The sequence below is a fragment of the Panthera pardus genome, unplaced genomic scaffold, assembly GCF_024362965.1.
Source record: "Panthera pardus isolate Hobbes unplaced genomic scaffold, ASM2436296v1 HiC_scaffold_16, whole genome shotgun sequence".
NCBI classification, from domain to species: Eukaryota; Metazoa; Chordata; class Mammalia; order Carnivora; family Felidae; genus Panthera; species Panthera pardus.
Genome location: NW_026526721.1, coordinates 81,349,772 through 81,364,175, shown reverse-complemented (window position 1 = coordinate 81,364,175; position 14,404 = coordinate 81,349,772). Strand labels below are relative to the sequence as shown.

The 14,404-nt window shown below is 39.7% G+C and overlaps 1 protein-coding gene across 1 annotated transcript in view; it reads right to left on the bottom strand.

The window, feature by feature from the left end:
- Positions 1 to 1,260: 1,260 nt before the first annotated feature.
- Positions 1,261 to 14,404, bottom strand: part of EHHADH (enoyl-CoA hydratase and 3-hydroxyacyl CoA dehydrogenase) — a 47,093-nt gene continuing 33,949 nt past the window's right edge. The window contains exons 6-7 of the mRNA XM_019463398.2: positions 11,421 to 11,762; positions 1,261 to 4,289 (exon numbers count right to left, since the gene is read on the bottom strand). Of these exons, the coding sequence (XP_019318943.2) occupies positions 3,028 to 4,289; positions 11,421 to 11,762 (1,604 nt within the window). The 3' untranslated portion in view covers positions 1,261 to 3,027. The remainder of the gene's footprint in view (positions 4,290 to 11,420; positions 11,763 to 14,404) is intronic.

Genomic DNA, 14,404 nt, shown 5'->3' with positions numbered 1-14,404 from the left:
AATATGATGTAAGATAGGGTATGTCTTCTAAGAAAGACACTCAGATACATATACACAAACATTAGTGTAAATTTTTAGGGATTATTGACTCATAAAATCTACTCATAGACACTTTAGTTTCAAAGCCCCAATCTAGAGGGTAGTGTAGTTTTAAGAACTCAGAATAAAATCCACTCAGGGACGCCTGGGTGGCTCAGTCGGTTAAGCGGCCGACTTCGGCTCAGGTCATGATCTCGCGGTCCGTGAGTTCGAGCCCCACGTCGGGCTCTGTGCTGACAGCTCAGAGCCTGGAGCCTCTTTCAGATTCTGTGTCTCCCTCTCTCTCTGCCCCTCTCCTCCTCGCGCTCTCTCTCTCTCTCTCAAAAATAAATATTAAAAGAGAAAAAAAGAATAAAATCCACTCAGTGTCTAAAGAAGAAAAAGTGTGTATGTGTGTGCATGCACTTTAACATTAATTTGAAAATAAGTCACCTTGCAGACCAAGCTGCAAGAAATTACAGAAATATTTTCTTTTTTTTAACGTTTATTTTTGAGAGACAGGGAGAGAGAGAGTGTGAGTGGGAAAGGGGTGCAGAGAGAGAGACAGAGAGAGAGACAGAATCTGAAGCAGTCTCCAGTCTCTGAACTGTCAGCGCAGAGCCCAACGTGAGACCCCAATCCACAAACCGTGAGATCATGACCTGAGCCGAAGTCGGACGCTTAACCGACTGAGCCCCCCACCAAGTGTCCCCAGAAATCTTTTCCATTGTTGTCTTTTTTTTAAGATTTTATTTTTTATTTTATTTTAATTTTTTTAATGTTTATTTATTTTTGAGAGACAGACAGACAGACAGAATGCAAGTGGGGAAGGGCAGAGAGAGAAGGAGACATAGAATCCAAAGCAGGTTCCAGGCTCTGAGCTGTCAGCACAGAGCCCTACATGGGGCTCAAACTCATGAATAGCAGGATCATGACCCGAGGTGAAGTCAGACTTAACTGACCGAGCCACCCAGGCACTCCTAAAGATTTTATTTTTAAGTAATCTCTGCACCCAATATGGGGCTCAAACTCACAACCCCAAATCAAGAGTTGCATGCTCTACTGATTGAGCCAGCCAGGCGCCCCTTTTCTATTGTTATCTTTAATTTCAAGGACCAATTTATATAAAAATCCAGCAACATACAATTTAAAAATTATTCTAAATTAAACTACAATTCAAGGCACACTCTAGGGTTTTTGTTTGTTTTTGTTTTTGATAACAGAAAACATATTCATTCCATATTTCTCTATGAGAACGTTTGATAATTTTATTTGGGTTCATAGGTGAAAATACTATGAAAGTTCATTTATATCACACTAAAAGACAACTTGAGCCCATTTGTTTATTTACTTATTTACTGACAATTCTGAGGAATAATTCACATACCATACAATTCACTCATTTAAAACTACACAACTCAGTGGTTTTTAGTAGATTCACAGAGTAATGTAACCATCACCACAATAATTTCAGAACGTTTTCGTCAACCCAAAAAGAAACCCTGTCCCCATTAGCAGTCACTCCCCATTCCCTAGCCCCTAATTATTCCAGTCTTAGGCATCCTACGATCTGCTTTCTTTCCCTACAGGTTTGCCTACTTTGGAAATTTCATATAAATGTCTATACAATATGTGGCCTTCTGTGATTGGCTTTTTTCATTTAGCATGACATTTTGAAGGTTCATCATGTTGTAGTAAATATCAGTACTTTATTTCTTTCTATGGCCAAACATTCTATTATATATAGCTATACTATACTTTGTTCATCTATTCACCAGTTGATGGAGATTTCGGTTGTTTCCAACTTGGGGCTCCTATGAAGAACATTACTATAAACACTTGTGTACAAGTTTTTGCATTGACCAGCCCATTAAAAGTATAAAGAGAACTCTTATAATTATAACAAAACTATACAGAATTTATTTTGCAGTCATGTCAGACTTTTCAAGATTCAACAATTTGCATATCCGGCATCACAAAGCTCATCATGACCGGGAAATTGGCATCATTACTTTATCATAGAATCAGAGGAGATTAGATGTTTTCTAAGATCCCTTCTTACATTAAATCAATAATGATTACTTTCTGTTTCGTCTCCATGCACAGAAAAGAAAGATAGGTTGTAGACATCTCCTGGTCCTGCGGAAATTATCAACAAACATTACTGAGCGCCTTACAAGCAGCAAGCACAACTGTGCACATGTACCTGGGCTGTAGATGGAAGTAATACACCAAGTATGACTTGCCAAGCTACTCTGAGTTCCCCACTCTAGTGTGAAGTACTTGACTCCCTCACTATTTCTCAACTGTGTTTTGCCCACTTTAATACTGTTATGCTTTTGACACTCTTCCTCTCTTTCTGGTAATTACTTCTGCCTCTCCTTGAGCAACTTTCCATTCTCACTCACAAAGACCCTCATTGTTGATTCAACCCTGCCAACTATCTCCACTCCACCTCGCAGACTATGGACTAAACTTCATCACAGCTTTCCATGCTGGATTAATGCCCCTCTGGACTCCAGGTTTGCCACATGCTGTGCAAGATGCTCAGGAGGTGCACAATGGATGTTTGTTGAATGACAGATCCATAAGATTTCCTACCAGTGCCATGTGTGTGAGTTTTAAAGGGATAAAATGAATTTGTGGCTTAGTTGCATTTTTCAGTCATTAATTGATGACACCCTTCTCCAATGATCAAAGCACTTGGAAGCCTCAACTTATTCATGAGTCTCTTTCCTTAGCTATTTTGGTATTAACACAGTTTATTCAGTGGGATTGAAATAATTTACTCGATAGGGACAGATTCAGAGGCATAGGAAGCACACTCCTAAAGATTTGACCCATTAGAATAATCAGACAGAAGACCCAAAGAGAAGGTTTATCTAACCAATTATTTCTTTTGCTTTGTATTTCAGAGCAATCTTACTTTGGATTTTCAGATTTAATTTCAGTGAAATTCAGTGAGCATCACCTGATGTCAGCATGTGAGGCACAACCTGGAAGGCTGAATCACAATTTACTGCTAGGGGGTCCTGCCAAGCTTTGCCATTCTTTCAGAGGAGGGTTTCCTAAGGAAGCCAATTTTTTCAGATAGTCACAGGGCTCTAGTTGTGGAATATCAAGATTCTGCCTATAATATTTCTGCAACTTCTCTAGCACCGTCGGCAACCCAACTGTGGAGGCATAGAACATGGGCCCACCCACGTGCCTTGGCCATCCATACCCATGTAAATAGACAACATCAATGTGCTCTGGAGTAGCAGCTATCCCTTCTCCCAAGATACGGAATGCTTCATTGATGAGTGAATATAAGCAGCGCTCAAGGATCTCATCCTGGCTAATGATGCGTGGTTCAATGTGATAGGTTTCTCTGTACTGTGACAGAAATTCAGAAAGCCAGGGATCAGGTTTGTGAATCCTACCCAATGGCTTATCATATTGGTACCAACCCTTACCTGTCTTCTGGCCAAATCGTCTTAATTCACAGAGCATATCGGGAATTGGGCAATATCTCTCATTGCCCCGCTTTCGGGCAGGAGTTCCTGGAGGCAACGTAGGTCCAGTAAGGCCTTGCCCTTGTCGACATTTCCAACCCACATCCAATCCAGAAAGATCTGACACTCTAAAAGGTCCTAATTTGAAACCAAACTCTTCTAGCACCTGGTCTATCTCTTCTGGCTTACTGCCTTCTTCTAACAAGAAATATGACTGATTGTAATAATGCTTTAACATTCGATTGCCAACAAATCCCTTACAGTTACCTACAACTACTCCAATTTTTTTAATCTTTTTTGATAAATTCATAACTGTGGCAATAGTAGTAGGGGAAGAGTATTGACTGGGAATAATCTCTAACAACCTCATGATATGAGCTGGTGAGAAGAAGTGAGTGCCAATGACCAAGTGAGGGCGATCAGTGGAAGAAGCAATCTTATCAATGTCCAGGGCTGAAGTATTGGTGCACAAAAAAGTTTCTGGCTTGCACACAGCTGACAATTCAGCAAAGACTTGCTTCTTCAAGTTAATTTCCTCAAATACTGCTTCAATGACTAAATCTACACCACCAAGCTCTTTCATAGACGTAGTTAACCTGGGTTTTGGTCCTGACCAATGGTGGCTGCTATGCTGCATTTTGGATGCTTCCTTTTCCAAAGCGGAGGTTATTATCCCATCGGCAGTCTCTAGCTGCTTCTTGTCCAATTCTACAGCAATCACAGGGATCTTGGCCTTTGCAAAAGAAATGACAATGCCTCGGCCCATTGTTCCCAAGCCTGCAGATAAGAGTGAAGCAGAGAAAGAATGATTCAGTGATGTTGGGAACTGGAAAATACTCAGTAAATGAGAGGCTTCTGTGGCAATGGGGCATTTAAAGAGATCAATTCAAGGAATACAAATAGAAGCCGCATTCTTGGTTGAAGAGGACAACCTTCCCTGATACAGAAGGACTGTTCTTTGGTCAAGGGTATATGAGTAGCTGCTAGAACCTCCAAACAAGCTCTCAAGAAATACAAATGGATTGAATATTAGTTAAGATTAGGCACTGTGTTAAGTGCTCCAGAGGATGGGACATTCAGTAATATTCACACACACACACACACACACACACACACACACTATTAGAATTAATAAACAAGTTCAGCAAGGTTGCATTATACAAGATCTATATACAAAAATCAATTTTATTTCTATATACTAGCAATGAACAATCTGAATATGAAATTAAGAAAACAAATCTGCTTACAATAGCATTAAAAAGAATAAAATACTTCACAATAAATTTAAGAAAGAATTGTAAGACTTGTACCCTAAAAAACAGAAAACATTGTTGAAATAAATTAAAGAAGACCTAAATAAATAGAAAGACAACCCATGTTCATAGCAGAAGACTTAATATTGTTAAAATGGCAACACTACCCAAATTGATCTGCAGATCCAATGTAATCCCTATCAAAAATCCAACTGGCTTTTTGCAGAAATTAACATGATATCCCTAAAACTCATATAGAAATACAAGGAATCTAGAATAACCAAAATAATATTGAAGAGGAAGAACAAAGTTGGAGGATTCACTCTTCCCAATTTAAAAATTTATGACAAAGCTATGGTATTCAAGACAGTGTGGTGTAAGGATAGACATAATAGAGCAATGAAATATAATTGAGAGTTCTGAAATAATCTCATAACTTATGGCCAATCAATTTTTGATAAGGGTGCCAAGGTAATTCAATGGGGGAAAGGACAGTCTTTTCAACAAATTATGCTGGGACAACAGGATATCCATATGCAAAAGAATGATGTTGAACTCCTACCTCACATCATTTACAAAAATTAATTCAAATTGGATCACAGCCTGAAGAGTTAAAACTATAAAACTCTTATGAGTAAATCTCCATGACCTTGGATAAGGCAATGGTTTCTTAGACATGATACCAAAAGCATAAGCAACAAAAGAAAAAAATAGATAAATTAGACACCATCAAAATTAAAAATTTTTGTGCTTCAAAGGATGCCATAAAGAAAATAACAAGAACCATGGAATCATATATCTAGTAAAGGACTTGCATCAAAATATGTAAAGAACTCTAACAATTCACACAAGATCCCTCATTACTACCAGGATGTAGAAGATGCAGAGAACAACTGTAAGGCCTTGGAGGAGACTGTCGAGCAGGTGCTGGCAAACTATGGTCTGAGGGCCAAATCCATCCCACTGCCTATTTTAGTACTGCCGGTGAGCTAAGAATGGTTTTGCATTTCAAATAGTTGAAAACAACAACAACAAAAAAGAATAATATTTTCTGACACATGCGAATTATATCAAATTCAAATTTCAGTCCCATAAATAAAGTTTTATTGGAACACAACCACACTAATTTGACTCCATGTTATCTATGGCTGTTTTTGTGTGCAGAGTTGAGCAGTTGTTAAAGAGATGATATGGCCCAGAAAGCCTAAAATATTTATTATCTGGCCCTTAACAAAAAAAGTTTACTGACTCTCTCCAAAGGAGAATGGCAGAGCCATTAGTTGGAAAACAAACAAACAAACAAAAAAAAAAACCAGAAAACAAAAAAAACTGGTCTTAGATGACCATATGGAGCAAGCAGGAAATAAATCTTTGTGTTAAACCAGTATTATCTATTACAGCAGCAGGTTATCTGTTACCTAACCAACCCATTGTGGATGAAACCATTTTGTTGATGAAACCCATTGTGGATGAAACCCACTGACCAGCTTTGGGATTGGTTTTGAATACAGAATGCTATCAGTCATCAGAAATCATTGTTTCTCTGGGATATATTTAATTTTCAAATTGTATTAACTTACTTAATATAACAAATATATTACATTATTTGAAAACGTTTAGTTTTCCAAAATTAATAAACATCTGCATTTCACTCAGTAGCAAGAAGGCTGGATAGCTCTCACTGCTATGGCAACTTGTATCCTAAACTTTAGCCTGGGTAAATAAGAGGTAGAGCATGGAGTTCAAAACCCTGGCCTCCCGGCTCTCAGTCTCAAGCTCCACATAACATTTCTACCATTATAGAAATTATAATCTCACAGAGACAACAAGGACTAACAAAATGTAGTGTGAAAGCAATTTGTAAAGTGTAGCGTAAGGTAAGTGATATCTCAGAACTGACAACAGAGCAGGGAAGGAAAGGCAACTTCTGAAGGTATAGTTCTTCTTTTTTTTCCTAATGTTTTATTTATTTATTTGTGAGGGAGAGAGAGTGAGCACTTGGGTGGGGGAGGGGCAGAGAGAGAGAAGGAGACAGAGAATCAGAAGCAGGCTCCGGGCTCCAAGCCATCAGTGCAGAGCCCAACTCACACACCAGAAGATCATGGACTAATGCAAAGTCGGATGCTTAACCAACTGAGCCACCCAGGTGCCCCAATAGAGTTCAGTTCTTCAGAGCTCATCTCTTAGAGATCTGCTAAATGACCTTTGGCTACAAATCCACTCATAATCCAAACCATAAATGCTTTTTGTAAGTGTCCTAGCCATAATTTTAGATTCTCTTTAGCTTGATGATAAACTGACACAGATCATTTAATCACTGAAACCAAAACATACATGAAAACACAATATGTATTTCTTTTAAAAAGTTCTTAGCTCCTAATTTTTCTTTTCACAAACTTGTGTCTCCAAGATCTCACAAACAAAGGGCTGAAAAGCCAAGCTTTTCACTGTTGGGAATTACCTTTTCAAAGGTACATATTATATTGATATTGACTTTAGTTTCCTAATTTTTCCTCATTAAACACATATAGACAGCAGCAAGGAGTCCTGCTTCCCTAACAACCTATTGTCTTTAACTGCCATGGAATTAAATCTGGTCAAGAACCTCTTCTTTTGACAGAAGTAAATAAAGAATAAGGGCTGCTTTCACTACTGGTTCTGCAGTTCTAGTCCACTGCAGTCTCCTCCCCTTTTGATGGCTTTGAGAGCGCCCAGCCCTGTTCTGAGAAGCCTGGAAATGGGCTCGTGGAAGTACACAGTTGGGGTTTTGCCAGACGGCAGAGTGAAAGGGCGGTAAGTCATGGAGTGTTTGAAGTCACTGACAAGAGTGTGGCTGACATGATGACCCTGGAAATGAAATCTGAATGGATAAGAAAGTCAACATAAGGGGAGCTGATCAAGTAACGGATGCAGTTGGAATAACCAACTAAAAGATGTGGGAAGATACAAGGTTGTGGGGTAAAGGTTGGATTTGGAATTTCAGAGGTGGAGAAATATTCAGGGTAAAGACAAGACCCATGGTAAAGGCATGAGTAGGGGTCATGGAATTGAAGTATATGAACATTACTGGATCTGAGGAGGCAAAGGCACCTGGAAGGAACAGGACTGGATGCATTGTCCACACGGATGATGAAGACAATCAGGATGGCAGCTGGATTTGGGGGAAAGTGGATAACTGTGAGCCAGGTACCAGAATTTTCAGCCAAGTGGAGGTGGGGGTGGGGGGCGCAATACAGTAATGAGGAGGGACAGAACGATAAGAGCAGATGGCAGAGCTACAGAGGAGTGTCTTGAAAGAGATAATGGTCTGAGAAGGGAACTGGGAAGTGCCACTGGGACTCCTGGGCCGTGAAAGAAGCAGTAGCATTCTCCTGAGAGAGGTGCCCAGAGTAAGCAAGGTTTCAGGCAGGAGACAGACAAGGAGTCATTAGTGAAGCAGAAGAGGCTGTAGGAGCGTTCCAGAGGGCACTGGGTACAGTGGGAGGCTGAGTCACAATGAACAAGTACAGGGCAGTATGGGGACAGGCATGAAGAAGGGGGAGATGACCAAACTCTCACTTTATTTGTATCCAAGTTATCATCTATGTATTTTAAATGCTTTTTCTTCAAAAAATTTTTTTAATGTTTATTTATTTTTAAGAGAGAGAGAGAGTGCAAGCAGGTGAGAGGTAGAAAGAGAGGGAGACACAGAATCTGAAACAGGCTCTAGGCTCTGAGCTTTCAGCAGAGAGTCCAACATGGGGCTTGAATTCACAAACTGTTGAGATCAGGAGCACAGCCGAAGTCAGACATTCAACGAACTGAGCCACGCAAGTGCCCCTTAAATGCTTTTACAAATATTTTTCTGAACAATATGGGGTACACTTAAAAAAAACAACTTCAGAGGCACCTAGGTGGCTCAGTCAGTTAAGCACTCAACTCTTTATTTTGGCTCAAATCATGATCTCACAGTTTGTGAGATTGAGCTCACTCACAAACTATGAGATTGAGCCCTGCATTGGGCTCTCCACTCATAGCGCAGAGCCTGCTTAGGATTCTCTCTCTCCCTCTCTCTCTGCCCTTCCCCAGCTCTTTCCCCCTCTCTCTGACTCAAAATAAATAAACAAACTCAAAAACAAAAACAGAAGCAAAACAACTTCAGACTTTTAGACATTTCATGTCAGACATGAATTTAGAATCTTTTTATAAAGGCTCACAACAAGGAACTAGGGAAACTCTCAAACAATGATTGACCAACACAATACTGATATATTATTTCACCTTTGCAATTGTATTGCATTAATTATTCTTGGCGTGAAGGAATATAGAGAAGAAGAAACAGGTTAAGTGCACATCAACTAGGAATAAATATTGGTGCTGCTGAAAAAGCACACAAAAAAAGGAACATTCATAATTCTCTGTCTCACTCTCTCTATCCACCTTGTTTAAAAACTGTAAGTGGGGGGTGTCTGGGTAGCTCAGTCAGTTAAGCGTCCAACTCTTGATTTCAGCCCAGGTCAGGATCTTATGGTTCATGGGATTGAGTCCCAGGTTAGGTCCTGTGCTGACAGCATGGAGCCTGCTTGGGATTCTCTCTCTCCCTCTCTCTCTGCCCCTCCCCTACTGTGAACATGTGCTTCTTGCTCTCTTTCTCAAAATAAATAAATAAGCATTAAAAAAAGTCAAAAGTGAGCAGAGTCCAGACTGGAAGGAGCACAGTGTGACTGATACAATAGGGCGAGAAGATGTTGAGCGGGGTCTTTTCCTCCAAACTGGGTTGGTGCTGGAGAGCTGGGTGAGAGTTAAGAAAGCTGACACTTTCAGTAAACTATGGACTTCCTCCACCAGAAGACTGTACATAAGCTGACACATATAACATTTTGCTTACCATTTCCGGGTAGGTTTAAAATCCACCAGAGACCCTTTATCCAATATGTCATTTGCAAATATCTTCTCCTATTCCATCAGTTGCCTTTTAGTTGGTTGTTTCCTTTGCAGTGCAGAAGCTTTTTATCTTGATGAAGTCCCAACAGTTAATTTTTGTGATGGAATAGGAAAAGGTATTTGCAAATGACATATTGGATAAAGGGTTAGTGTCCAAAATCTATAAAGAACTTACCAAACTCAACACCTGAAAAAACAAATAATCCAGTGAAGAAATGGGCAGAAGACATGAATAGACACTTCCCCAAAGAAGACATCCAGATGGCCAACAGACACATGAAAAGATGCTCAACATTGCTCATCATCAGGGAAATACAAATCAAAACCACCTTGCAACACCACCTCACACCAGTTAGAGTAGCTAAAATTAACAACTCAGGCAACAAGAGATGTTGGCGAGGATGTGGAGAAACGGGAAGCCTCTTACACTTTTGGTGGGAATGCAAACTGGTGCAGCCACTCTGGAAAACAGTGTGGAGGTTCCTCAAAAAATTAAAAATAGAATTACCCTATGACCCAGCAATAGCACTACTAAAAGTTTATCCAAAGGATATAGAAGTATTGATTCATAGGGACACATGTACCCCACTGTTTGTAGCAGCACTTTCAACAATAGCCAAATTATGGAAAGAGCCCAAATGTCCATCAACTGATGAATGGATAAAGAAGATGTGGTTTATCTATATCATGGAATACTACTTGACAATGAGAAAGAATGAAATCTGCCATTTGCAACAAGGTGGATGAAACTTGAGGGTATTATGCTAAGTGAAATAAGTCAGTCAGAGAAAGAGAGATATCCTATGTTTTCACTCATATGTGGAATTTGAGAACCTTAACAGACCATGGGGGACGGGAAGGGGAAAAAATAGTTTCAAAGAGAGAGGGAGGCAAACCATATGAGACTCTTAAATACAGAGAACAAACTGAGGGTTGATGGGGGCGGTGCAGGAGAGAGGGGAAAATGGATGATGGGCATTGAGGGATGAGGCATTTGCTGGGATGAGCTCTGGTGTTGTATATAAACAATCAATCATGGGAATCTACTCCCGAAGCCAAGAGCACACTGTATACACTGTATGCTAGCTAACTTGACAATAAATTATATTTAAAAAAATAATAATAAAATCCACCAAAGACCATTCTTGGGTCAAGACTAAGAGCAAAGGAAGATTAGGAAAGTGGCACAAAGAAGCTAATCAGAGGGCTGGCTTCTGAGGAAAGAAGACGTTTTGTTTGGGAAAATCGCTGAGGGAAAAATTAAGGTCACTGTTTCAGGGTGCAGAGAGATTTGAGGAGAGTGATGTTGAATGACGAGAAGTGAATGGACCCAGGGACCAGAAAGGCAGAGCCTTCATTCCAAATACCTAGCTATAAGAGTGACAGACCATACCTTGAAATGTGGCAGAAGTAATAACCATTGTTGGGAAACCCAGGAGTGAGAGATTCATGCAAGGAAGAGGAGGGGATGAGTAAAAAATGCCCAGAGTCTGGAGTCAGACAGACCGAATGTAGACCCTTACACCGCCTGTGTTTAGCTTACTGTTGAGAAGGTTGGTGTCTCTAGGCCTCACATGTAAAATGAAGATAATTCATGGGCTGGGGTGCAAAATAAGTTAGCTACACAAGTAACGTGTTTAGCATAGAGTCTGATACCCAGTGGCCCTAAGCAAATGGTATCACTTTATATGTGCAGATTTGGAAAATGACTTTAACCACACTACGTTCTTACCGACAACACCAACTGAGGAGATGGGCCGCGCTGACGCCGTTTTCCAGGATGCTCCAGAGGGAGCTGACCACTTATTTGCCTTCCTCTCAGCAAAGAAAGCATATTGCAGGGCTTGAGCCTGCCCTGATTTCTGAAGGTACATAAACAGCTCCTCTTCCTTCTTGATGCCCACCTCATAGGGATACTGTACAGCAGCCTGGACTGCACGGACACAAGTCTCCTGAGAAAGGCACCCAGGATGCTGCTTCCGCATCTTCAAAAGGGCTTCGCTGAAAATTTCGTCCATGTTGGGCAAGCTCTGAATTGGCTTGTTGCAGAGTCTACGGGATTCTAGAGATTGACCTTCCAGAAATAAGAAAGATAATCACATCTTCGGAAATGTTACTTGTACCAAGGGAATATGAGCAAATAATAACAGTAATAATAATAATATAACCTATATTCGAATTCAAAATACAAAATTAAATGCTATTCATCAAAATACTTAACATAACACTAATATCAAAATATCTGTTATCTTTGAACCTTAGTCCTGCAAGATAGAATTCAACAGATTCAAAGTAATTTTCAAGTTACCTAATTTCGGCATAAAAATTGCATTTTCCTTCTGTTCCAAAACCAAGACAGTGTTATAGTAGATGAAATATTAAACTCTCCGTAGGTTTCAGGAAAATATTTCTGAGTTAAGAATATTTTAAATCCAAAATAATCTTAACTCTGTTCCTAACAGTAACAAAAATTTAAAAACACCTAGAAAAGAAGGCAGTGCTGTATTGGTGCAAGGAGAGACATACAAATCAGTGGAAGAGAACTGAGTGTTCAAAATTTAATCCTGACAATGAGAGCCAACTGATTTTCAACACAGGTGCCAAAACAATTCAAGTGAAGTAAGGAGAGTTTTTTCGATAAATGGTGCTGAAATAACTGGATAGCTACATGCAAAAAAATTAAAAAAATAAAAAATAAATGGATCCTTACCTAGAACCATATATAAAAATTAACTCACAGTGGATCATAAATCTACATTGAAGAGCTAAAACTATAAAAATTCCTAGAAGAAAACAGAAAAGCTTCAGGACCTTGGGTTAGGCAAAGTATTCTTAGCATAATCCATGAAAGAAAAAAATCAATAAACTGAACTTCATCAAAATTAAAGACATTGCACTTCAAAGAACACCATAAAGAAAAAGAAATGCTTGGGTGCTTGGGTGGCTCGGTCGGTTGAGCATCCAGACTTGGGCTCGGGTCATGATCTCACAGCTTGTGAGTTCGAGTTCTGCGTCGGGCTCTGTGCCGACAGCTCAGAGCCTGGAGCCTGCTTCGGATTCTGGGTCTCCCTCTTTCTCTACCCCTCCTCCGCTTATGCTCTGTCTCTCTCTGTCTCAAAAATAAATAAACATTAAAAAAGAAAAAGAAAAAGAAATGATAAGCCATAGACTGGGAGAAAATATTTGTATGGCAGGCAGAGTAATGCCCCCCTCCCCATGTCTACTTCCTAATCCCTAGAACCTATGAGTATGTAACCTTACATGGCAAAGGGACTCTACAGATATGATGAATGTTAAAGAACTTGAGATGTGGAGATTATCCTTTATTGTCTAGATGTTCCCAACTTAATCACATGAGTCCTTAAAAGAGGAGACCCTTTCCCAGCTATGTTGAGAGAGACACTGGTGAGGAGGAAAGGTAAGAGAGACACAGCATGGGGAAGATTTGACCTGTTGGTGATGAAGTGGCTTTGAAGGTGGAGGTAAGAGGCCAAGAATCAGGGAACTCAGTGGCCTCTAAGCCATTCATTTCAACTTACAACCAGCAAGAACTTGGAGATATTGGTCCTATAACACAAGACACTGAATTGTGCCAACAACCTGACTGAGCAGGAAACAGATTTTCCCCTAAAGCTTCCAGAAAGGAGTACAGCTGCAGACACTGGATTTTAGGCCAGTGAAAACCTCCCACCACACTTCTGACCTATAGATCTGTAAGATAATAAAAATTGGTGTTGTTTAAACTGCGAAACTTGCAGTAATTGTTATCAACAGAAGACTAGTATGATTTACAAATCAAATATCTAATGAAGTATTTGTATCCAGAGTATTTAAAGAATTCTTGTCTCTCAATAGTAAGAAGGCAAACAACTCAATTTTCTAAATGGGCAAAATTTTGAGGGATATTTCACCAAAGAGGATATATGAATGGCTAATACATATTGAAGAGGTATTCAATATCATCAGTCATTAAGGAAATGCAAATTCAAACCACAGTGATAACAAACAAACAAACCATAGTGAATGTGGTAGGTAGTCTCTAAGTAATGTCATTTTTGAGATTAAGTTACAAAAAGACTGGCTTCAGTCTCATTCACCCTCTCTTGCTCTCTCACCTGTTCATTCTAATGGAAGCCAGCTGCCATATGTGAACTGCCCTTTGGGGAAGCTCATGTGGCAAAGAACTGAAGGAGACCCTCAGCCAACAGCCAAGGAGGAACAGGGCCAACACACCCTATGGGACTGAATCTTACTAACAACTACTTGAATGAATTTGGAAGCAGATTCTCCCCCATTCAAGCCTTGAGGTGAAAAGAGCCAGAGGCAGTACCTTGAATGCAATCTTTTGTGAAACCCTAAACCAGAGGACCAAGCTAACCACATCTACATTCCTGACCCACAGAAACTGCCAAATAATAAATGTTTGATTTTAAGCAGTTACATTTGGGGGTAATGTGTTATGTAGCTAGAGAGAACTAATATAGACCCACTAGAATGACTACTATCAAAAAGACATCACTACCAAATGTCGGTGATGACGTGGAGTAACTGAAATCCTCAGACATTACTTGTGAAAATCTAAAACAGTATACCTACTTTAAAAAGTCTCGTAATTTTTTAAAAATATAAGCTTATTGTTCAACTGAGCAACTTCACTCCTAGGAATCTACCTAAGAAAAATGAAAACATATTTCCACATAAAACTTGTATATAAAT